Genomic DNA, 26103 nt, shown 5'->3' with positions numbered 1-26103 from the left:
AAAAGTTTAAATGGGCACTTAAAGACAAAACAATAAGTTAGAGTCAGGAGAGGACTGGAAGGCACGTCTGTTCCTTACGCCATCTTGCCACGCCCCCCAATTCTATCTCCTTTATAATAACATTGGAGAGATAGGATCAGACAAGTTAGAGAAAAAAAATATTTAATTGGAGTAAGGGGTATTATGAGATGATAGGCAGGAAATTGGAGAAGCTTAAATTGGGCATGCATGTTCTCAGGGAAAAGAACAGAAGAAATGTGGCAAATGTTCAGGGGATATTTGTGTGAAGTTCTTCATCAGTACGTTCCAATGATACAGGGAAGTTATGGTAGGGTACAGGAAGCATGATATATAAGGCTGTAATAAATCTAGTCAAGATGAAAAGAAAAGCTTACAAAAGGTTCAGAGAGCTAAAGTTAGAAATCTAAAAATTATAAGGCTAACAAGGAGAAGCTAAAAAGAAAATTAGGAGAGCCAGAAGAGGCCATGAGAAGGCCTTGGCGGGCAGGATTAAGGAAAACCCCCAAGGCATTCTATGAGTATGTGAAGAGCAAGAGGATAAGATGTAAAAGGATAGGATCTATCAAGTGTGACAGTGGGAAAGTGTGTATGGAACTGGAGGAAATAGCACAGGAACTTATGAATACTTCATTATTCACCGTGGAAAAGGATCTTGGTGATTGTAGTGATGACTTGCAGCAGACTGAAAAGCTCAAGCACGTAGGTATTAAGAGAGAGAGAGGATGTGCTGGAGCTTTTGGAAAGCATCCAATTTGATAAGTCACCGGGACCAGATGAGATGTACCCCAGGCTACTGTGGGAGGTGAGGGAGAAGATTTCTGAACCTCTGGCAGTGGGGGTGAGTGAGCTATCAGAGGATTGAAGGGTTGCAAATGTTGTTCCTTTATTTAAGAAAGGGAATAAAGATAACTCAGGAAATGACCAGCGAGTCTTACTTCAGTGGTTGGTAATTTGATGGACAAGATCCTGAGATGCAGGATTTATGAACATTTGGAGAGGTATATATGATTAGAAATAGTCAACATGGCTTTGTTAAGGGCAGGTCTTGCCTTAGGAACCTGATTGAATTTTTTGAGGATGTGACTGAACACATTAAGGAAGGTAGAGCAATAGATGTAGTGTATATGGATTTCAACAAGGCATTTGATAAGGTTTCCCATGCAAGGCTTATTGAGAAAGTAAGGAGCCAGGAGATCCAGTGGACTTGCTTCATAGATTTGGTACTGGCTTCACCACAGAAGGAAAAGAGTGGTTGCCGACGAGATGTGCTCCTTAGGGGTCTGTTGTGAGACCCTCACTCTTTGTGATCTTTACGAATGACCTGGATGAGGACGTGGGGGGATGGATTAGTAAGTTTGCTGATGATAGAACAGTTGGGGGTGTTGCGAATAGCGAGGTGGGTTTGTCATAACTTACAGCAGGACATTGATAGGGTGAAAAACTGGGCTGAGAAGTGGCTGATGGAGTTCATCACAGTTAAGTGTGAAGTGGTTCATATTTGTAGGTCAAATATGATGGCAGAATATTGTATTAGTGGTAAGATCTTGGGGTCTGAGACCACAGGACGCTCAAATCAGCTGTGCAAGTTGATTCTGTGGTGAAGAAGGCATGTGGCCATCTTGGCCTTCCTTAATTGTGGAATTGAATTAAGGAGCAGAGAGGTAATGGTTCACTATTGCAGTTCTGATCGCCTCATTACCAGAAGGATGTGGAAGCTATAGAAAGGGTGCAGAGGAGATTTACAAGGCTATTTAGGGAGCATGCCTTGAACTTGGCCCACCTCACTGACAAAAGGCAAAGGAGGAAAAACCCAACACCCAACCCCAACCAACCAATTTTCCCCTGCAACCGCTGCAACCGTGTCTGCCTGTCCCGCATCGGACTTGTCAGCCACAAATGAGCCTGCAGCTGACGTGGACATTTACCCCTCCATAAATCTTCATCCGCGAAGCCAAGCCAAAGAAAGAAAAGTAGAGGATGAGAGGTGACCTGATAGAAGTGTTTATGATGATGGGAGGGGTTGACCGTATGGATAGAGGCCTTTTCCCCAGGGCTGAAATGGGTTGCCACAAGACAACACAGGTTTAAGGTTCTGGGGAGGTGGTACAGAGGAGATGTCAGGGGTAAGTTTTTTTTTAAATACAAAGAGAGTGGAGAGTGTATTGAATAGACTGCCGGCATCGATAGTGGAGTCGAATACATTAGGGTCCTTTAAGAGACTTTTGGATAGGTACATAGAGGTTAGAAAAATGGTGGGCTATGAAAAAGCCTAGTAATTTCTAAGGTAGGGACATGTTTGGCACAACTTTGTTGGCCGAAGGGCCTGTATTGTGCTGTAAGTTTTATGTTTCTATAATTGAGGAACAACATTAATCAATACTTACTTCCACATTATGTTCAACAGTTTTGTTTTCACAATAGCTTCCATTTTCTGCAGAACAAATCAACCTTTGATTTATTATTGAACACACAGCACATGTGCAATTTTTGGGGAGAAAATTCAGTACACTTGTGAGAAAATATTAGGGTTAGGGCTAGACTATATTTCTTAGAATTAATGGATGCGTGCCTGGGTCTATCAAAACAAAAGCACCAAACACAAATAATCCATCACTTTTCCATTGGGTATTCCAAACATTGTATGATGTGCAGACTGAAAATTAACTAAGCACGTAGAATAGACTTGGTTGGATGTTCAAAGGTGATGTCTGAATGGATCTTTGAGACTTTGATTTAAAATTCACCCTTGCTGCTGAGGGGCTGCTATTATTTTCAGAGGTTCAATTATTTTTCCTTTCTCTCAGGTGAAGATAATCTACCATGACTGGCAAATCACAGACCAGCAATATTACCAATAAGAATGATCCAAGGTCCATCAATTCCAGAGTCTTCATTGGCAACCTCAACACAGCCATTGTGAAAAAAGCTGATATAGAAGCTATTTTTGCAAAATACGGAAAAATAGTTGGCTGCTCTGTGCACAAAGGATATGCGTTTGTACAATACTTGAGTGAAAGAAATGCACGTGCCGCAGTGGCGGGGGAAAATTCCAGAATAGTTGCAGGACAACCCCTCGGTAAGATCACCTTATCTTCTACTTAAGTTTTGTTTTTGTGTGCAGTTTTCTATGTGCCTAAAAATCTTTTTTTTAAAGGATGCATACAAAGCAAAGTGATGTTACAGTGATGCTGTTTAGGATCTTGTATGTTTGAATAAACCATAGTCAATGCTGCTTGAAATTAAACTTCACCAGAAATTATGTGCATTGTGAGTGCTCTGTGTAGATCCAACGTGTGGTGGAGGACCCTCAAGGAACTGTACAATTAATAAGATTTATCTTTTGAAAAATCATTATGATGTTACATTAAACACACCTCCGCAATCCCTGTTGGCATGTTTGAAGAGATCTCAGCTGAAGCAATATTGCTGTGAGGAAGTGGGTCATGCCTTAAAAGTGCACTCCCCACGGCAGCCACGAAACTGTATGACAGGCTTCCATGCAGAGAAGGAAAGACACAGAAGAAAAAGCAACGGATCTTTGCCATGAAAACACAGAAATTCTGGGGAAACTTAGCAGGTCACGCAGTGTCCATAGAAGGTAAAGAAATATAACCAACGTTTCGGCGTCTGCAGACCTTCATGTTTCACATCTTTTCCGTGTTAAGCTAATTCCACCTCTCCAATGGTTGCACCTGCATCCTTTTCGGGGCGTTTAGTGGCCTAAGTGGCAAAGCAGGCAATTGTAAGGCAAGTAGAGGTCATATCATTGAACTTTTGCTTTGATAATCTGCTGCAGGAATTCACACACAGAACTAATCTGCTGGACAGGCAGATCAGTATTTGATCAGGCTTAATAAGAAGATGAAAGATTAATGTTCCAGCTGGTAATTCATAAGAGTTGGCAATTTAATACAATGCCTGTTTTATTTTTGACTGGGTGTGAAAGATGTAAGTTGAATGTTACATTCCTTTTGCTTCAGTCATAAGTATTGAGTGTCTATATATGTATAATACCAGGGAAATAAGTCCAGTCCAAGGTGGATCATAACTGAAATACCCAATCCAGTATTTTCATGAGCAGAGCTACCATTGGAAATGGGTTCACCCTCATTTAAAAGGTTTTAGGGTAGATCAGCCCAATTTCCAAGAATACATATGGTTTTGGAGGTTAAAGGAAATGTTATAAATATCATGGGATGGTCATTTCCAATCTCTGTGTATCTCATCGTGAATCTACAGTATGGTTGGACATTGCTGAACCATAGAGGGTATTATGCTAATAAATGAAAGTTTGAATCTCTGATTAGAAGAATGACAGCAACAAATAAACTGCAGATTGCAAAAAAAATCTGATTCTATTGACATTTTGGTGAGATAAATGAACAAGTTGTATTGAAAGCATAAAACATAGAAACATGACCAAGCTTTCTGTTTCTCACACTATTCTGAATAAGCCCCAGCTTTCCTGGACTATAAGATGATAATAATGAGGTAATAAGTTGATTGGCATATTCATTGTTCAATGTACATACATATGCACTGAAATGCTTACTTCCTGCACTTGAACAGGTACTTGTTAAAAAAACTTTAATAGTAAACTTATTTAAATTTAAAACAACAATAAATATAAGAAAGTTTGATAATAAACATTCACAGTGATCCTCGTGCAAAGAGAATAAATTGCAATAGTGTAAACTGGTTTCTTATGCTATTGGAACAGGTCAGGATGAGAATAACAAGGGAGGTTCAAGACTCCGATAGCTGTTGGAAAGAAGATGTTGTTAAACCTAAGGGTGCCAAAAAGGAAAGCCTGCAAATACTGTGATTGTAGTGCAATACCTAAAGTCTGGAGAAGATCAGCTGTTCATGCAGCATCTGCAGGAAGCAAAGAGATATAACCAACATTTTGGGCTTGAACCCTGCATCAAGCTTTTTATTCAGCCATCTGTCTGCTTTATCCTCGCACTTTGACAAAGGGCTCAGGCCTGAAAAATTGATTATATCCTTTTACTTCCTATGGACACAGCTGAGTTTCTCAAGCACTTTTGTGTATTAAACCATGAGGTGCTTGTTTTCTATCTAAGATATAAAATTAGTAGGCCATGCGCCCCTTCCTTTAAGTCATTCAATCATGGACTGATCCATTCTCCCACTCAGCACCACTCCCCTGTCTTCTCTCCATAACCTTTGATTCTCTGACTATTCAGATACCTATCAATCTCTATTTTAAATACACCCAACTATGTTATTATGCATGTAAATAAGAACTACATTTCCCAGCAGGCAATACATGCAGTTGGCCAGAAACCAGAGTGATGTAAATGAGGGGAGTCATGAGCATTTTCAGTTATTGTCAGTTAACATTGGTTGAAGACAGTTGGAAGTCGTTGGAGGCAGTGGAAGCAACACAAGGAAAATAAAGTCGGTTAATTGATAAACTCATGTAAAGTCATTCTTCTTAAAAGAGCAAGCATAACATGGTGTCAGAATGTCTGAGTGAGTAAAAGAAGACAATAGTTTGTAAGTATGGATAGGTTAAGTGCTCCCACACCAATGCAGTTTTACTGGCAATCTAGCCAATAATTGAAAATGCTTCAAACAATGATTCAATATTTATTTAGAGGCTAGTGAAGCGGGAGAGACTGATGGAAAACAGAAAGCATCTATATTTTTGCACACAATGGGTGAAGATGCCTTGGACATCTAGAACAGTTTTGAAAGTGATGAGCCACTTTTCACGTTGGACACTCTCATGTCAAGATTTGAAGAGTATTTTGTCCCAAGTAAAAACATCACGTATGAGAGATTCAAGTTTTTCTCCTGTGTCCAGAAACAAGGTATTAGCTTCAACCAATACTTAGTCAAGCTTCACACACTGAGTAAGTCTGGTGAATTTGGATAAAGACAGAATAATTTGTGGAATCCCAGATAATGGACTTAGGGAAAGACTTTTGCATGAAAAAGATTTGACACTGGAAAAGGCTGTGAATATTTGTAGGGCAGCAGAGACCACATGAGCACAAGGGGCTGCACAAGATAGACTCAGAAGTGTATGCGATAAAGGCAGATAGGCAGAGCACTAGGAATTTCCTAGGGTAACAAAGTGGTGCGTTTAAGCAGCAAATGAACCAAGTGCAGATGTAGAGATATTCCAAAGATGTGTCCTGCCTATGGAAAGTTCTGCTTCAAATGTGGGAGGAAGAATCAATTTGCAAGCTGCTGCAAGGCAGGGCATATTAAGAGAAGGGTATACACAGTGGACAAAGAAATGCAGGAATTCTTCATGGATTCACTACAGATTGGATCAGGCCAGAAGACTAAGATCGAATCTTTATTTTGAGCTTCTTCAAAAGAATCATTTTTTTTGTCACTACTTAAGAAGTTACTTGTATGAACTGCTTCAAGAGAGTTACTTAATCTCTCTGTTAAGGGAATTGGTAATGATTGAAATAGGTATTGTATCCTTGGGAAGATATTAATTTTAATGCAATTTACCCTTCCTATCAGTGTTAGTGATAAATCTTTCCAATGTTCTAAGTCATCTTGTAATTTCTTCATTAATGGCTGAGCTAAAGAAAATAATAAGGAAATACTTATGGAAAGGAGGGGAAACCAAGGATTGCGCTAGATAAATTGACAGAATGGTACTAACAAGGGGGCTTACAGCTACCAAACTTTAAGAATTATTATAGAGCAGCACAATTAAGATACCTATCAGATTTTTATCAAACAAGGGAAAAACCAGATTGGACCAGATTAGAGCTAGATAAAATAGGGAAGAAGGTCTTCTTTGGCTTGGCTTCGCGGACGAAGATTTATGGAGGGGGTAAAAAGTCCACGTCAGCTGCAGGCTCGTTTGTGGCTGACAAGTCCGATGCGGGACAGGCAGACACGGTTGCAGCGGTTGCAGGGAAAAATTGGTTGGTTGGGGTTGGGTGTTGGGTTTTTCCTCCTTTGCCTTTTGTCAGTGAGGTGGGCTCTGCGGTCTTCTTCAAAGGAGGTTGCCGCCCGCCAAACTGTGAGGCGCCAAGATGCACGGTTTGAGGCGTTATCAGCCCACTGGCGGTGGTCAATGTGGCAGGCACCAAGAGATTTCTTTAGGCAGTCCTTGTACCTTTTCTTTGGTGCACCTCTGTCACGGTGGCCAGTGGAGAGCTCGCCATATAACACGATCTTGGGAAGGCGATGGTCCTCCATTCTGGAGACGTGACCCATCCAGCGCAGCTGGATCTTCAGCAGCGTGGACTCGATGCTGTCGACCTCTGCCATCTCGAGTACTTCGACGTTAGGGATGAAAGCGCTCCAATGGATGTTGAGGATGGAGCGGAGACAACGCTGGTGGAAGCGTTCTAGGAGCCGTAGGTGGTGCCGGTAGAGGACCCATGATTCGGAGCCGAACAGGAGTGTGGGTATGACAACGGCTCTGTATACGCTTATCTTTGTGAGGTTTTTCAGTTGGTTGTTTTTCCAGACTCTTTTGTGTAGTCTTCCAAAGGCGCTATTTGCCTTGGCGAGTCTGTTGTCTATCTCATTGTCGATCCTTGCATCTGATGAAATGGTGCAGCCGAGATAGGTAAACTGGTTGACTGTTTTGAGTTTTGTGTGCCCGATGGAGATGTGGGGGGGCTGGTAGTCATGGTGGGGAGCTGGCTGATGGAGGACCTCAGTTTTCTTCAGGCTGACTTCCAGGCCAAACATTTTGGCAGTTTCCGCAAAGCAGGACGTCAAGCGCTGAAGAGCTGGCTCTGAATGGGCAACTAAAGCGGCATCGTCTGCAAAGAGTAGTTCACGGACAAGTTTCTCTTGTGTCTTGGTGTGAGCTTGCAGGCGCCTCAGATTGAAGAGACTGCCATCCGTGCGGTACCGGATGTAAACAGCGTCTTCATTGTTGGGGTCTTTCGTGGCTTGGTTTAGCATCATGCTGAAGAAAATTGAAAAGAGGGTTGGTGCGAGAACACAGCCTTGCTTCACGCCATTGTTAATGGAGAAGGGTTCAGAGAGCTCATTGCTGTATCTGACCCGACCTTGTTGGTTTTCGTGCAGTTGGATAATCATGTTGAGGAACTTTGGGGGACATCCGATGCGCTCTAGTATTTGCCAAAGCCCTTTCCTGCTCACGGTGTCGAAGGCTTTGGTTAGGTCAACAAAGGTGATGTAGAGTCCTTTGTTTTGTTCTCTGCACTTTTCTTGGAGCTGTCTGAGGGCAAAGACCATGTCAGTAGTTCCTCTGTTTGCGCGAAAGCCGCACTGTGATTCTGGGAGAATATTCTCGGCGACACTAGGTATTATTCTATTTAGTAGAATCCTAGCGAAGATTTTGCCTGCAATGGAGAGCAACGTGATTCCCCTGTAGTTTGAGCAGTCTGATTTCTCGCCTTTGTTTTTGTACAGGGTGATGATGGTGGCATCACGAAGATCCTGAGGCAGTTTCCTTGGTCCCAACAAAGCTTGAAAAACTCATGCAGTTTGGCATGCAGAGTTTTGCCGCCAGCCTTCCAGACCTCTGGGGGGATTCCATCCATACCTGCTGCTTTGCCACTTTTCAGTTGTTCGATTGCCTTATATGTCTCATCCAGCGTGAGAACCTCATCCAGCTCTAGCCTTAGGGGCTGTTGAGGGAGCTGGAGCAGGGTTGAATCTTGGACTGAGCGGTTGGCACTGAAAAGAGATTGGAAGTGTTCTGACCATCGGTTGAGGATGGAGATCTTGTCGCTGAGGAGGACTTTGCCGTCTGAGCTGCGCAGCGGGCTTTGGACTTGGGGTGAGGGGCCGTACACAGCCTTTAGAGCCTCATAGAAACCCCTGAAGTCGCCAATGTCCGCGCTGATCTGGGTTCGTTTGGCGAGACTAGTCCACCACTCATTTTGGATCTCCCGGAGTTTGCGCTGAAGATGGCTGCATGCGCGACCATATACCAGAACATATACTATATAAGTGGGATGAAAAGCTGGTGCCACATGGGAGTTCACCAGTACTGCACCATCTGCTCAACATTTGGAAGAAGATTCACGTGGAAAGGAAAAAGACAAATTACCAACTACCAAAATTATTATTGACGCAAAATCAACTAATCCCTTTCACAATAGATAACCTTTCCTTTAGAGGATGGGAGAGAAAAGGGATTAAAAGAATAGAAAATTGTTTTTTGGGAAATAATTTATTATCTTTTGAACAAATGAAGTACAAATATGATATAACTCATGGTACAATGTTTGCATACCACCAACTGAAAACCTACTTAAAGGACAAATTGGGAAGCAGGCTGAGGTTACCAGAAGGAACCAGTTTTGAATATGTGATTACAGACACAAAGATAATTAAAAGATTTATAACATGTACATCAAACTGCAATAGAAAGAGAATGATGAAATAAGTTGTAAACCTAAACAAAAGTGGCATCAAGATCTAAACATAAAGATAAAGAATGAAAAATGGGAAAAGCTATGCTCCGGAACTATGAGAAATACAATAAACCCGAGGTTACGCATGATACAATATAATTGGTTACACAGGCTATATACCACACCCCAAAAGTTAAATAAATGGGACCCAGCAGTATCAGATAGATGTTTTTGCTGTGAGAAGGAAACGGGAACAATAGTACATGCAATTTGGGCATGTGAGAAAGTGGAAAAGTTTTGGGAAGATCTAAATCAGATATTAAATAAAATCACGAAAAGCAACATACCAAAAAATCCAGAGATCTAAGTAATATAAGAAGTAAAGAACTAGGCCTCGATTTGGATGAAGCACAAAAAAGATTTATTATGATAGCCTTAGCTGTAGCAAAAAAATGTATAACGTCAACCTGGAAATCAGAAGAGAGCCTGAGAGTACAGCAATGGTACATAGAAATGAATAAATGTATTCCATTGGAAAAAAATATCATCACATTATTCAAACAAATTTGGGAACCATACATGGAACACTACAAAGAGGACCTACCGTGGACCTCCACCCCCTAAAATGACAGAATGAGAAGAAGACAAAATGAACTGACCCAGTGTGTAAAAGTAGATGACACAATTTTCTTGTTTATTTTCATTGTGTGATGACATTGTTTAATGGGTTTAATGTATTGTATATGTTGAACGTTTAGTGGGTGGGGAGGGGTGTGGGAAGGAGGGAGGGAAGGGAGGGGGAAAAGGGGAGAAAATGACACTGTGTATATTCAAGAGGGAAATGTTTGTGTGTATTTTGGTTAATATTATTCATAGTGTGAAAAATAAAAAATAAACAAAAAAGAGAGTTACTTAATCAAACTGACATAGATGTTCAAACCTCTGGTCCCATCTTTGATCCATCTTCAGATATGGAAAGTAAGACAGAAGATTCTGCAGGGACTGTTGAGAGCCTTAGTTCGGATCTATCTTCCAACCATTTTCATAGGATTGGAGGTTTACATGAGGAACTTCCCAGCATAACAATGATGCTCTTCATTTGGCAAATTAGAAAAGAATGAGTACTGTAGACAAGTCCAGACACTGACCTGCGAAATTGATGCACTGAGGGAATGAATGAATCCCTTGAGAGCCAGATGCAAAATATGGGAGACTGGTGTAATATGCGGGCCACAAATGCCCAGGACACCATTTCCCAGATTGAGGATGAAATGGCTTTCCATTTTCAAAAACATCAGGAGAAGGCACCAGAGATGCTGGAGCAGGTGAAAATATCTCTTATCAATGTTATACATGAAGGTCCACAATGAACTGGCAGCTGTCTTGGCAAAGGCTGTGGTCAATGCTGTTCTGACAGTGAAGAGACCAAACGAGTCAATGGATCTCTTCATGGTTGAAATTACGGAGATGAAATACAAAATAAAACAAAGTGACGTGCCTTATGAGGGGAATGGTATTGGATTATGTTGCTTGACACCCAGACATGAAGAAAAGGGTGGAAGATGCTTACGTTCTCACCTGCTGTATTTCACTAGAGTATGAAAAGACGGAAGTAAATTCTGGATTCTTCTATAAATGTGCTAATGGAAAAAAAAGTTGTGCAAGCAAAAGATAGTTAATTAAAGACAGTTAATAAAATTATAGCACTGAAAATAAAAGTTTGTGGAGGTTGCAACAAACATGATTGGCAGTAATTAACCAAAAAAAGTTTTAATCCATTGTTATTCGATGCATTTACAAAATAAGGTATTGAGACCTTGAGAAGAACAAAGTTTGCTTGTGGAGGTATTGCTATGAATTCTGTGGATGACCTCACCCCAGAACGCTTGGGCCGTGCTGGGCTTGTATATGAGCATACCTTGGGTGAAGAAAAGTTCACCTTTGTTGAGCAATGGAACAATCCTCTGTCAGAGATGCTGCTTCTCAAGCGTCCAAATAAACACACTTGAACACCAATCAAAGATGCAGTGCTTGATGGTCTCTATGCAGTGAAGAATGCGATTGAGGATGGATGTGTGGCAGATGCTAACATAAAGGGCAGAGCACAGTTGGGAGTACAAGCATTTGCTGATGCTCTGTTTACTATTCCCAAAGTATTTGCACAAAACTTAGAATATGACCTTCAAGAAACACTCATCAAAATTCTGTCAGAATACTCTAAACAGTCAACTTGCTGGAGTAGACTTGAGCAGAACGGAAAATAACTTCTGAGCAAGAACATTGATTTCAGGAATGAGAACCAGAATTTTACAAAAAAGGACAAGTTCTGCTGCAAGATTTATATGGTTTAGTGTTTATGTGACTGGTGTGAAATTCATCCCAGTTGAACCTCAAAAAGAAAACCAGTACCACTTTAAGAAAGGCCTTGCCTGTTAAATAAAGATATATTTTGTGATAGTTGCAAAACCATTGGAGATGGGCAATAGCTGTCTCGTCTACTGTATCTTGTACATACTCTGCAAATATGCTTCTTACATATGCAATATGCAATACATGGTATTGTGTTTTTGGTTTTTTGTTGTGAAGGGGAAAGATGTTTTACTATGTGTGTAAATAAGAACTACATTTCCCAACATGCAATGTGCACCATTGCCAGAAACAGGAAGTGACGTGTACGAAAGGAGTTACAAGCATTGTCAGTTATTGTCAGTTGAAGAAAAAGTTGGAAATCGTTGGAGGTGATGGATGTAACACAAGAAAAATAAAGTTGGTTAATTGATAAACCCACGTAAAGTCATTCTTCTTGAAAGAACAAGCATAACACCAATGATTTAGCCTCCTTAGCTGCCCGTGGAAACAAATTCCAAAGGTTCAGCATCCTCTGGTTGAAGAAATTCCTTTGCATCTCTGTTTAAATGACTGCCCTTTAATCGTGAAGTTGTGCCCTCTTGTCTTGGACTCCACTACCATAGAAAACAACTTTGCCACATCTACTCTGTCCACGCCTTTCAACATTTGCAATGCTTTTATGAGGTTCCCTCTCATTCTTCCAAACTCCAAGGAGTATTATCCGAAGAGCTAATCCCAGTATTATTCTTGTGAATCTTCTCTGAACTCTCTCCAATACCTACAATATTTCATAAATAAATAGCCAAAACTGTACCCTATACTCCATGTGAGGTCTTATAAAGCATCAACATCTCAACCCTTCTCTGGTCTCCTATTCCTCTCGATATGAATGCCAACATTACATTTGTCTTCCTCACCACTGACTCAACCTACAGTTTCACCTTTAAGGTGTCCTGCACAAAAACTTCCAAATCCCTTTACACCTCCTTATTTTGAATCTATATCTTCTGCCCGAAGGCGGCAGGGAGAAGAGGTGTCCAAGGTGATGGAACTCCTTTATGTTATTAGGTGCCTTTATGAAGCAGTGCATGGGAGGTTGAAGCCTGTTATGGGCCCGGCTGTGTTTGCTTCCTCCTTGCAGCCTTCCACATCACTGGGCACTTGAATTGCCAAACCAGACTGTGATGAAGCAAGTCAGTGTTCTTTGAGAGATTGTTATCTTGTTATTTTGGCACTGAACTTCTCATCATTATTTTATGTCCAGCTCATTACTCTGATTTCATCAGCAAATCTGAAGATGGGGTTGGAAGAGTATTTAATTAACATAACATAACAATTTACAGCACAGAAACAGGCCATTAGGCCCTTCTAGTCTGCACCGAACCAAACACCCCTCTCTAGTCCCACCTCCCTGCACAATGCCCATAACCCTCCATCTTCTCATCCACATACCTGTCCAACCTTTTCTTAAATAATACAATTGACTCTGCCGCCACTATTTCTCCCGGAAGCTCATTCCACACGTCTACCACTCTCTGAGTAAAGAAGTTCCCCCTCATGTTACCTCTAAACCTCTGCCCCTTAATTCTTAACTCATGTCCTCTTGTTTTAATCTTTCCTCCTCTTAACGGAAATAGTCTATCCACATCCACTCTGTCTATCCCTTTCATAATCTTAAATACTTCTATCAAATCCCCTCTCAACCTTCTACGCTCCAAAGAATAAAGACCTAATCTGTCCAATCTCTCCCTATACTCTACATGCTTAAACCCAGGTAACATTCTGGTAAACCTTCTCTGCACTCTCTCCACTCTGTTTATATCCTTCCTATAATTAGGCAACCAGAACTGCACACAGAACTCCAAATTAGGCCGCACCAACGTCTTATACAATCTCAACATCACCTCCCAACTCCTATATTCCATGCAATGATTGATAAAGGCCAGCATACTAAAAGCCTTCTTCACCACCCTATTCACGTGAGTTTCTACTTTCAGGGAACGATGTACCGTTACTCCTAAATCTTTCTGCTCTTCTGTATTCATCAATGCTCTCCCATTTACCATGTATGTCCTGTTCTGATTCTTCTTACCAAAATGAAGCACCTCACACTTATCAGCATTAAATTCCATCTGCCATTTTTCAGCCCACTTTTCTAAGCAGCCCAAATCCCTCTGCAATCCTTGAAAACCTTCTTCATTATCCACTATTCCACCTATCTTAGTATCGTCTGCATATTTACTAATCCAATTTACCACCCCATCATCTAGATCAATGGGCCCAATACAGATCCTTGAGGCACACCACTGGTCACCGGCCTCCAACTTGACAGACAATTATCCACTACCACTCTCTGGTCTCTCCCTTTCAGCCAATGTTCAATCCATTTGACTATCTCAAAATTTATACCTAAAGACTGCATCTTCTTAACTAACCTTCCATGTGGTACCTTATCGAAGGCCTTACTGAAGTCCATATAGACAACATCCACTGCGCTACCCTCATACATTACTAGTCACCTCTTCAAAAAATTCAATCAGATTGGTCAAACTTGACCTTCCTCCCACAAATCCATGTTGAGTGCTCCTGATCAGACCCTGTCTATCCAGATGTTTCTAAGTACTATCTCTAAGAACTTTCTCCATTAATTTACCTACCACAGACGTCAAACTTGCAGGCCGATAGTTGCCAGGCTTCCTCCTTGAACCCTTTTTAAATAACGGAACCACATGCGCAATGCGCCAATCCTCCGGCACTATCCCCATATCTAATGACATTTGTACAGTATTTAGCTGTAAAGTTGTGTGGGCACAGAAAGAATATGGCAAGGAACAGACTACACACATCCTTGAGGAGTGCCTGTGTTGAGTGTGATTGTGGAGGAGATTTTGTTACCCATTTTCAAAGAAAGTCAAAGATCCAGTTGTGGGGGCTGGGGCGGGGGTGGGGTCATGTGCTGCAACCTGGATCTCAAAGCTTAGGGATGAGTTTTTTTCGGGACCATGGAAGTGATGCAAAACTGTAGCCTATCAACCTATGTTTGATATTGCTACCCCTGTGTTTAGGAGTTCTCGGCTGAGTGGAAAGTGAGGGAGATGGCATCTTTCACAAAACTGTTTGGCTGGTAGGCAAATGAAACTGCAGAGTCATAGCCATTAACATTGATAAAACTGCTAAGAGTTTCTAATAACTTGTTGACTGCATAATAGGGTTTGTCTGTGAAGCTCTCCATTAATTGTGGCCGATTTGGGTGCATTTCATGGGTAAAAGGTCGTACTTTCAAATATGATGTAATAAATTCCAAGCTATTCAATTGTGAACAGTAAAATATTCAATATTAAAATTAGATAACAAATTGCTGAAATTCATTGAAATAAAAAAAACTAAAAAGAGATTGGAGGCATGACATAAAGTTAAAAATAGGAAGTTTGGTACCTGATGAAGTGGAAAGCAGTACAAGCTATCAAGCTCAAATCAGTGATATTGGAAACTTTATCACAAAGAACAAGATACCTTCAATTTGTGCATTGAACAAATAGAAACTATATAGTGTCAATAGCAGAAGAATAGTGTAGAGAGCAGAGAAATAGCAGATGGCATTTACTCCATCAAGTGTGAGTTATAGCACTTTGGCAGGTCAAATGTAAAGGGAACCTAGACGGTTAGTGGGAGAACGCTCAATAGCATTGATATGCAGAGAGATCTGGGAGTTCAGGTCCATAGCACATTAATAATGGCCATGAAAATAGAAAGGGTGGTGAACAAGTGTATCGTATGCCTGCCTTCCTGGGGCAGCAATGGGGTTTTACTGTGAAGAAGGCATGTTGCAGCTATGTAAAATTTGGTTAGGCCACCTTGGCGTAATGTGTGCAATTCAGGTTATCCCATTGCAACCTCCCATTGCCGGGGCTTTGGAAAGAATAGAAAAGTGACTTACCAGTTTCTTGCCTCAATTGGAGGGAATGAACTCTGGGGAGAAATTGGACAAACTTGGATTATTTTCTCTAGAGTGTTGGAAGTTGAGGGGAGACTTGATAAAAAAATTATAAAATGATGAGAGGCACTGATAAGGCAGACAGAGTAAAAATGTCACATTCTACAGGACCTAGAACACCACAGCACAGTGCAGGACCTTCGGCCCTCAATGTTGTGCTGACCCATATATTCCTTTTTAAAAAATATTAAACCCTTCCTACCCCGTAGCCCTCTATTTTTCTTCCATCCATGTGCTTGTCTAGAAGTCTTCTAAATTCCCCTAATGTTTTAGCCTCCATCACCATCTCTGGCAAGGCATTCCAGGCACCCACAACTCTCTTCATAAAAAAAAAACTTATCCCTGATGTCTCCCCTAAACTTCCCTCCCTTCACTTTGTGCCCATGTCCTCTGGTGTTTGCTATTCCTGCCCTGGGAAACAGGAACTGGCTCTTCACTATGCCTCTCATAATCCTGTAGACCTGTATAAATCTCCTCCCATCTTTCTCTGCTCCGAAGAAAAAAGTCCCAATTCTGCTAACCTTGCCTCATGATACTTATTTTCCAATCCAGGTAACATCCTGGTAAATGTCCTTTGCACCCTCTCCATAACTTCGACATCCTAACTGTAATGAGGTGACCAGAACTAAACACAATACTCAAGTGTTGTTTTACCAGAGATTGGTAGAGTTGCAACATGACCTCTCTACTCTTGAACTAAATCTCCCTATTAATGAAGCCAAGCATCCCATAGGTCTTCTTAACTATCCTATCGACCTGTGTGGCGACCTTGAGGGATATATGGATTTGGTCCTCAAGGTCCCTCTGTTCATCTACACTCTTAAGTATCTGACTATTAGGTTAATTTTGTTGGTCTGACCTATATCAGGACAGCATAAGCAATACAATTACTGTAAGTTATAGGCTGGTGCAATATAAATTTTTTCAATCAGCTGTACCTTACTCTGCAAAAATTTTTAAAAAATCATTCTCTCTAATTTAATTTGTCTTTCAGCTAACTCGAACTCATACATCCTCTGTTTTTCAGCTTCTTGCCTTTGCCTTTTAGCTTCCTCTCTTTGATTTTTAGCCTCTTCTATCCTCAATTTCTCCAATTCCAATTGGAACTCACCAGATCTATCCTCTGGAAAATCTTCTAAGTCCTTCTGAACAAATTTGCCTTTACCTATATAATATTTCACTATAATCCTCTGAATTTGTACTTTCCTCATCCAATATTTAACTTCAGTCAATTTTAATGCCTTAGAAATAGCCGTCAGTTCCTCTTTTCTCTTGCTCTTCAGCTCTGCAGGTGATGGTTCTGACAATAACTTATCAACATCCATAGCTGCTGTTTTTCACACTCAAGCTTTAAATTAGCTTGGAAAAAAAAACAATTGAGTAATAACCCACAAAACTCATGTTCAATTGACTGGATGAGCCCCCATAAAATGTTACGAGCCCAAAGGACCCCAAAACCCTGCACCAATAGACATTTACCAAGACAAGTGGTTTTTAAAACAAAAGTTATTTTTAATCAACTTTAAGTATGAAAATAGAATCAAACTTTAACTTAACTCTATACTTAACTAACCCAAATTAACCCCCTTCTAATTCTAAGCGCATGTGCATGTAATGTGTGTGTAAATTTAAGAAAAGTTCTTTGGTTCACAGTTCAATCTCACTTCTTCTTCCAAGTTTTCTGGATGCAGGTAATTCTTATACTTGCACAGAATTTAACATGCATAAAGTTCACCAGGCATTGGTGCTTGAAAGGTAAATGTTTACCGCTCAGGAAGGTTCTTGTACGGTTTGCAGAGAGATATTTGTTGTTCCAGGATTTCCACAACTGAGGTACCACCATTAGTCACCTCAATGTCTCGTTGATGAAACTTGCCCCATCAGGGTTTTGCAGATGGTAACTTCTTTCTTCAAGCTACCACAGAATTCCATTCCTCTTATTCTAAGAGAAACATCAGACAGATAGCACTTCCAGCCATCCACTGCTTTTGGAACTTTTCATCAGTTTCAACCAGCTCTTCCATGCTTGCCCTGTTCAACTGCTTTTCAGTGTCTCTCACACACAAGCTGAGAGGGCTTCTCTTCTCTCCTTCCTTCTCTCTCCAACTGGCTTCCAGAAAGCCCCATGTGACTCCCTTGCAAAACCCCCACCTTCTTCAGCAAACAACAGGAGTTCTTTCTTCTGCTCAAGCTGTTGTTAGATAAACTAAACCCAGGAGTGACCTTCCTATAAGCACCCTGCAGAAAGGTTACTTGTAACTATCCTGGCTCCAGTTTCAAACGATGGTCATTCATTTTATGTCGTCAGTTCATTTAACACCTACTTGTGAAATGTGTTTACATTCTCCATAGATCTTCAATATTTCTTCAGTCTTTCAAATTAGATTACCAAATTCTCCCAAATATTATAATCATTACACCTGCTTCCTATATCTAACATATGCTTCCTTCTTCCTCTTGACCAGCTGCCTCACCTGTTACGTCAGCCATGGTTTTCCAACCACCATTTCCCTGTCTCAGTGGGATAAACCTATTGTGAACACAGCACAATTGGTCCCTAAATTTCCTCCACGTTAGTTCTGTGCTTTCTCCCTTGAACATCTGTTTCCAGTTTACTCTCATTAGTTCCTGGCTCATCCCATCATATTTAACCCTTTCCCAATTAAACACTTTCCCATATTGTCTGCTTTTATCCTTTTCCATGGCTATGCAAAAGCTCAGGGGGTTGTGGTCACTCTCACCATAATTATCCCCCACCTAGAGGGCCACCATTTGACCAGGTTCATTACCTGGGATTAGGACATGCATTTAAAGTGAGGGGAGGATAGCTTACAGCAATTTTTTTTACACAGAGATTAGTAGGAGCTTGATGCAGGTGGCCAGAAATTGTAATGTAAGCAGATGTAATCGTAGTATTTAAGAGATTTCTATATAGAGATGAATATGCAGCTAAGAGAGGGATATGTATTATGTGCAAACAGCAGAAATTTATTTTAATTTAATGTTTGATGAAGACATGTGGTCCTGTTGGGCCTGTTCCTCAAAACTGATGGTGAAGAAAAAATTTGGTTGAAAAAAATAGAATACTGTAATTAAATAACTTTTTAAGATTAAAGGAGCTTGATGCTTAAAGGGACACAAGTTATCAGAAGCTAACTGGAAACACATAATGATATGTTGACCTTTAATGGAAGAGGACTGGAGTCAAAGAATAAAGACATCTGCTCCAACTATATGGAATCGAGGTGAAATTATGTCTGGAATATTTTTTGCAAGATTGGCCTCTCTACTGAATGATGAATATATGATTGAGAAAGTGCAGTGAAGGTTCATCAGATTGATTCCTGGTTTGTCATGTGAAAAGAGATTAAACAATTTGATTTATAAACTCTTGAGTGAAAAAAATAATAAGAAGTGTTCCTGTTGCAATGTACTCAATTTTGTAGGGCTCCACAAGCTTAATGTGGAACTTGTCTTTTCCATGTCTGGAGTATGAAGAACCAGTTCTTACCCTTCAAAATAAGAGGCCAACTTTTCCTGATGAAGATAAGGAGAAATTTCTTTACCTATTGGGCAGTGAATCTTTGAATTCTTCATGCATGTGGGTTGTGGAGAGTTTCAATAAAATATTTAATTGCTTTTTATATATTAAGAGAATTAAGGTATCTAGGACTAGTGCAGGTAAGTGACCATGAATCAACCACAATCTTATTGAATGGCAGAGTAGACAGAAAGTATTAATTTGTACTTCTGCTTCCATTTCTTATGTTCTTATGTTATGCTTGGAATTAATTTATATGTAATTTCTTACCCCAGTAAGAAATGGGGTCAAAAACCATTCATGATCTATGTCCCATTTAACAAGCCAACAGAAACACCATAAACCATTTTAACCATTACTATAATTAATTGAGAAAGTTTGTAATAAGGAGTCAAGATGGACGATGAGCAATAATACAGAGTACTGACTTGGATTTGTTCTTGAATCACATGTGCTGTCCAAGTCAATGAGTACATGAGAGCTAACATTTAATCAGGCATGCAAGGAAACTAAATCTATATGATATGAAGAAATGTCAGTTGGCAGAAAAAGATAATTCATGTATTGTATGCAGACCAGCAGAAAAAGCAATGATGGGAGTTCAAAGTTTGAATCAATGATACCTGAGCATAGAGCTTGAGCACAGGGGCAAAGAATTCCAGAGATTCTCTACCTTCTGCATTGAAAACAAATTCTGTGCACCTCAATTTAAAATGACTAACTCTTTACTTTGTAATTTTTCCCCTTGTTCATGATCTTCCTACAGGTGATAACATCTTACCAGCTACATTATGAAGACCCTGAGGATGTTATATGTTTAAATAAGGTCACCCTTCATTCTTCTAGCCTCCCTGGAATATAGATTCATACTATCTAGCCTCCCTTGATAGGACAACACTGTTATCCCAAGAATTAATTTGCTGAATCATATTAGACTGCCTTTAATGCTATTTTATTATTTTTGCTAAACAAGGAGTCCAAAACTGTGTATCATATTCCACTTGTGGCCTTACCAACACCTGATACAGCTGTAGCAAAACCTCCCTATACTTAAAATCTAACCCCCTTTCAATAAAGGCTGACAATCATTTCTCTTTGACTGTTGGAGTACAGAAGGATGAGGGGGGACCTCATAGAGGCATTTTGAATGGTTAAAACCTAGACAGAGTAGATGTGGTAAGGATGATTCCCATGGTAGGGGATTCTAGGACAAGAAGGCATAAAATGATAAAAGGATGTCAATTTAAAACAGAACTAGAAACATTTCTTTAGGCAGAGAGTCATGAGTCTGTGGAAGCAAGGTCATTGGGTGTATTTAATGCAGAGAATGACAGATAGTTGATTAGTCAAGGCATCCAGGGGTACAGGAAGAAGGCCAGGGTGTGGGGCTGAGTGGGAGGATGGATTGGCTCATGATTAGAATGGTGGACCAATGGGCCTACTTCTGCTCCTATATCTTTTGATCTCGTCTTCTTAACGTCTTGTTGAACCTGCCTGTTAACTGTTTGTGTTCCATGCTCAAAAACAGCAAGATCGTTCTGAACTTCATTCAAAAGCAGCCTCTCTCTTCATTTAGATTTATCTTCCTGAAATGCATGACCTCATACTTATCCACATTGAATTCCAGTTTCTAGATTTTCACTGATCCTATTGCAGAATCAGTGTCCTATCACAACATACCCTTCCAATAATTTCTGTATCATCAGTGAATCTGAAAAAAATTCCATTTCCTCAGCTCCTCCAGGTCATTAATAAGCAATTGAGGACCGAGAACTGATCATATGGATACAGCTGAGAAGGACCGACATGTTCCAATACTTTGGTTTGCCTGTGACAGCCAGTTTTCAATGCATACTAACAAACCTCCTTCAGTATCTTGGGCTATTAATTTATACAAATAACCTCATAAGTGATGTCTTGGCAGAGTGGACTCAATGGTCCAAATAGTCTACTTATGCTCCTCTTTTGAACATCAAAATACACTACGTTTACAGCAAATTTGTAAAATATGATGACTTTTATAAAACCACATTGACCTGGCTCATATTTCCTTAATTTTAAGTTCTTTCCTCTTTGATTATTGTCTGTAGCTTCCTATCAATTTTATATATTAAACTCACTGACCTGCCGTTACCAGCCTTCTGTATTCCTCCCTTTTTGAACAAGGGAGTCTCATTGGCTGTTTTCCAATTTCAGGACTCCTCTCAGAATTTCATGAGTTTTGAAAAATCTCAATCATTGGGCTCTACTCTTTTTGCAACCACTTATTCAAAATCTTTTGTGCAGGCCTTCAGGTCTGCTGTTAGCTCTGTGAATTTCTCCAATACTTTGTACCTTGTGATTGGGATTATTTTAAAAGTTCTTCCCTATTATTTGAATTTAGCTCAAGTTTTATCTTGAAGATTGTTACAGTTTCCTCCATAGTGAATACTGATGTAAAACATTGATTTAACATATCTTCTATTCCTGCTTTTTTGTTATTAATTCACCAGCCTCATTCTCTAGAGATCCCATACCTCTCAGCCACAGCCAGCCTATTTATATGTCCATAGAAACTCCTCCAGTTTGTTTTGATATGACATGCAAGTCTTCTCTCAAAATCTATTTTCTTCCTTTTTTTTATATGCTTGTCACTTTGTATGTCCTACATTTCAATTGAACACTATCCTCGACCTCCTCTGAGAACCACAGATTGTTCTTCTTTCTCATGTAATTACACTGGATTCTTACCTGACCTTATCACAGTTTTGACCCCATTTCTTCAAGCAGTAAGAAAGATCAAACATGGTAGTGGGGGAAGAATTAATGAAAGATGTATGATCTGTGGAAGAAATGTTCAGCAATAAGTTGTTGCTCAGTAATATTTTTGTGCTTTCTGGATCTGATGATGACCTCAATTTTATCTTAACAGCAACCAACAATGTACTTAAACATATTTGCCATACCTTTTACAGTAAAACTGGTGCTGTGATTAATCATGTCATAAGAACTTAATCCAGTGATCATTGGGGGATCAGAGATGGAGAGGGTGAGCAAATTTAAGATTTTAGGAGTCACTATCTCGGAGGATCTTTCCTGGACCCAACACTCCAATGGCATCGTGAAGAAAGCACGTCAGTGCCTCTACTTTCTCAGGTGTTTGCGGAGGTTTAGTATGACACCAGAAACCCTGGCAAATTTCCACAGATGTGTGGTGTAATGTGTACTGACTGGCTGCATCACAGTCTGGTATGGAAGTACCAATACCCCTGAGTGTGAAGCCCTCCAAAAGGTAGTGGACACAGCCCAGGACATCGCAGGCAAAACCCTCCCCATTATTGTGTACATCTACAGGGAACACTAACATCGGAGAGCAGCAGCAATCATCCAAGACCCACACCTCCCAGCACACACTCTGGTCTCACTGCTGCCATCAGGAAAGAGGTATAGGTGCCACAAGACTCGCACCATCATGTTCAGGAACAGCTGCTACCCCTCCACCATCAGACACCTCAATGACAAACTCAATCAGAGACACATTTAAGCACTCTTATTTTTGCACTTTATTGATTTTTCTTTTTGTTCTCTCTATATTGCACAGTCAGTCTGTTTACATTTGTTATCTGTTTACATTTCTTTGTTTACATGTTTACACTGTGTACATTTTATTTTTTGCACTACCAATTAGTAGTAATTCTCCCAAGCCCAAAGGAAAAATGAATCTCAGGGTTGTTTGTGATGTCGTGTATGTACTCTGACAATAAATCTGAAATCTGAAATAGGAGCAGGAATCGGCCTCTTGGCCTATTGATCTTGCTCCACCATTACATAAAATCATGGCTTATATGACTGTGGACTCAGCTCCACTGACCCAACTTTTCCCAGCAACCATTACTTTCCCCTACTATACAAAAATCTATCTGTGTCTTAAATACATTCAATGAGGCAGACTCTACTCTTTCCTTGGGCAGAGAATTCCACAAATTCACTACTCTATCAGTGAAGCAGTTCCTCCTTATCTGTCTTTAATATACTCCCCTAAATCTTGAGGTTATGTTCCCTAATTCTCGTTCAGGCCTGTCATTGTAAACAATCTCCCTGCTTCTCTTATCTATTCCTTTCATAAGGTTATACAAGATCTTCCTTCGTCCATCTAAACTCCAATAGTCAAGTCACCTTTATTTATTGTTCATGCAGTAAAGATGAGATAGCGTTTCTCCATGACCACGGAGTATATTTACATGGATATAGGTTAGAATAGAATAAACTATTAAGACTTATACATTAACTGACAAAGATACCCACTCCCCAAATGTTCTGGGAGTTCAGGATGGCTTGGGGGAAAAAGCTCTTGCCCAATATGGGTGGGCCCCAGCCCACCACCTTTCCATCACAGGTGGACCAGGAGACTCAAGGAGCTCAAGGCCTTCTGGTGCTGAGGCGCTCCACCAGGATCTCCAGTCCCCTGGACCGCCTGAATCTGTAAAGATTTCTCTTCTGTGTCTATTACTGGCTTCTGATCCTTGTTCACTTCATCCACAGACCCTTAATTCTGAAGGAAAGGGTGAATGTAATGAATTGGGATTCACTAGAAGTGTGCTATACTGATGACTGGTCCCACCTCCCGGCTGCTCCCCTTGGGTTCCGTATATAACCCTGGCTTCCCGCCTAAACCCAGAACCCTTCTGAAGCCTGTTCATGAACCCTACCTGTGTTGTAAGCTAATAAAAGCATTAGTTCTCCCTCCAGGTGAGTGTGACCTTTTATCTACGCTATACTGACCACTGGAGAAACAAATATTTATTCTAACTCTCTGCCTTCTATTGTTTAACCAATCCTCTATACATTACTCCCAACGCTCTACATTCTTTAATATGTAGAAGATTTTGTGCAGCTTCTTATTGAATACCTTTTGGAAATGTAAGTTTCCAACACTGTTCCCCTTTAATATCTGCGGTGTGATGTTAGACAGAATCAGACACACACAAGGTAAAGACTGTACAACAGGCTTTAATTGGCAAAGACATCCACAGAGCAGGACTGGGTGTGGCTGCTGTAAACTCTGAGTGAGTCTTCGGAGGGCCATCTCAGGCTTATATCCCAGAGGGTGATTGACACCCGACCGGATGGGGCTTGATCCATTCAGGTCGGCTGATTGACAACCAGCCAGGTGTTGTCCTGTGCCCCCATATTCTCCTGCAGGTACAGAGATTGCCCCCTGCAGTAGGCCGGTGGTGTACCACCACATTCATGCCCTTCTTTAAAATTGTCCCAGGTGGGGGGGGGGGGGGGTGTGCAGTAACAAAAGAAAAATCACACACAATATACAGTATTTACAGGTTGAGACGATCCGGCGGCCATCAGAGTGGGTGTGGGGGGACTGGCGGTGGGGGTCGGAGTTACTGGCGTGGTGCAGCGTGGAGGGGTGGCTGGAGGGGCTGGGATGGAAGTGTGTGTGCCGTATCGGATGAGTGGGGAGGCAGTTTCATCCCCCATGGCTGAAGTGGGCCTTTGGTGCTCAAGGAGGTCCTGGATGCCCCAAAGTTGCCTGGGGTCAGGGGTATGTGCTATGGTGGGTGCTCCTGCTGGTGCCAGGTCCCTGGTAAGACTTAGCCGTCTCCCCGGGTTGCTGGGCTCGGGTATTTAGGAGGTACCTTGCGAAGTCCGCATTCATGGGGGGTTTGTACGAGGTCTCGAGAGTGTCCATTGCCTCTTTGTACTTGGAGCAGTCTTTAGTTGCCTGGAAGGCATGAGGACCCAGCTTGGATTGGAGTAAGACAAGCTTCTTTCGATCAGAATCCCGAATGTCGTCTGCGTGCGCCCCGATGATTGCTTCGACCATGTGCCTCCAGATCTCAAAGCATGTTCAGGCTTCCGGATGGCATGGGTCGATTTCGAGGCTCCCGGTGCTCAGGAGTTTTCCATAGCAGCCTTGGAAAAGTGTCTTTGTCCATTAAATTGTGGTGCACTGTTAGACAAAATCAGACACACACAAGTTAAAGGCTGCACAACAGGCTTTAATCGGCAAAGACATCCACAGAGTAGGGTTGGCTGTGGCTACTGTAAACTCTGAGTGAGTCTTCGGAGGGCCGGTTCAGGCTTATATCCTGAAGGGTGATTGACACCCGACCGGGTGGGGCTTGATCCATTCAGGTCGGCTGATTGACAGCCGGCCAGGTGTTGTCCTAACCCCCATACTCTTTTGCCGGTCAGAGGTTGCCCCCTGCAGTAGGCTGGTGGTGTACCACCACAATACTCCAGTGTAGTGGTTTGAGCAACACTGTTACAGCTCCAGTGATTGGGACTGGGGTTCGAATTATATGCATTCTTTTAGGAGTTTGTATGTTCTTCCCACGTCTGCGTGGGTTTCTTTCGGGGGCTCCAGTTTCCTCCCATGTTCAAAACGGGCTCATGCTGCCCTATTACATTTTGAAGGATGGGAGGAAACCAGAGCCCCCGGACGAAACCCACACAGAAACTGGGAGAACATACGACTTCTTACAGACAGCACTGAATTCAAACCCGGGTCGCTGGTGCTGTAATATTGTTGCACTAGTCACTAGGCTAATTGTGACAACCCCATCTTGTCTCCTGATTTCTCACTATTTCTTCCTTAGTGACAGCTTCAGGCATTTTCCCAAATGTGAATGTTAAGCTAATTGACCTTTTTCAAAAGGTCAATCTCCTATTTTAATTAGTGGAGTTACATTTGCTATCTTCCAACATGCCAGAAACCTATTATGCTAAGGGAAGACATTATAACAGTGCTTAGAGAAGATATAACACTCGAGAGTGTTATAGAATAGTCTACATGGGTAGACTTATAAACAAGAAGGGAATGTTAACTTTCAACTGTCAGTCCCAAATGGTCAAAGAGA

The 26103-nt window shown here is 41.2% G+C and overlaps 1 protein-coding gene and 1 pseudogene across 4 annotated transcripts in view; both read left to right on the top strand.

Moving 5' to 3' along the window:
* Positions 1–2831: 2831 nt before the first annotated feature.
* The window catches only part of LOC138755655 (RNA-binding Raly-like protein), a 454313-nt gene continuing 431041 nt past the window's right edge, over positions 2832–26103 (top strand). For all 4 annotated transcript variants that reach the window (XM_069922039.1, XM_069922037.1, XM_069922038.1 and 1 more), the window contains exon 1: positions 2832–3097. In XM_069922039.1, coding sequence (XP_069778140.1) covers positions 2842–3097 — 256 coding nt within the window. In that variant the 5' untranslated portion in view covers positions 2832–2841. The remainder of the gene's footprint in view (positions 3098–26103) is intronic.
* Positions 10716–11633, top strand: LOC138752232 (T-complex protein 1 subunit zeta pseudogene; annotated as a pseudogene).

This window comes from Narcine bancroftii, chromosome 2 (assembly GCF_036971445.1).
Source record: "Narcine bancroftii isolate sNarBan1 chromosome 2, sNarBan1.hap1, whole genome shotgun sequence".
Classification (NCBI taxonomy): Eukaryota; Metazoa; Chordata; class Chondrichthyes; order Torpediniformes; family Narcinidae; genus Narcine; species Narcine bancroftii.
The sequence above is the reverse complement of the archived record's forward strand: the minus strand, read 5'-3'. Positions and strand labels throughout refer to the sequence as shown.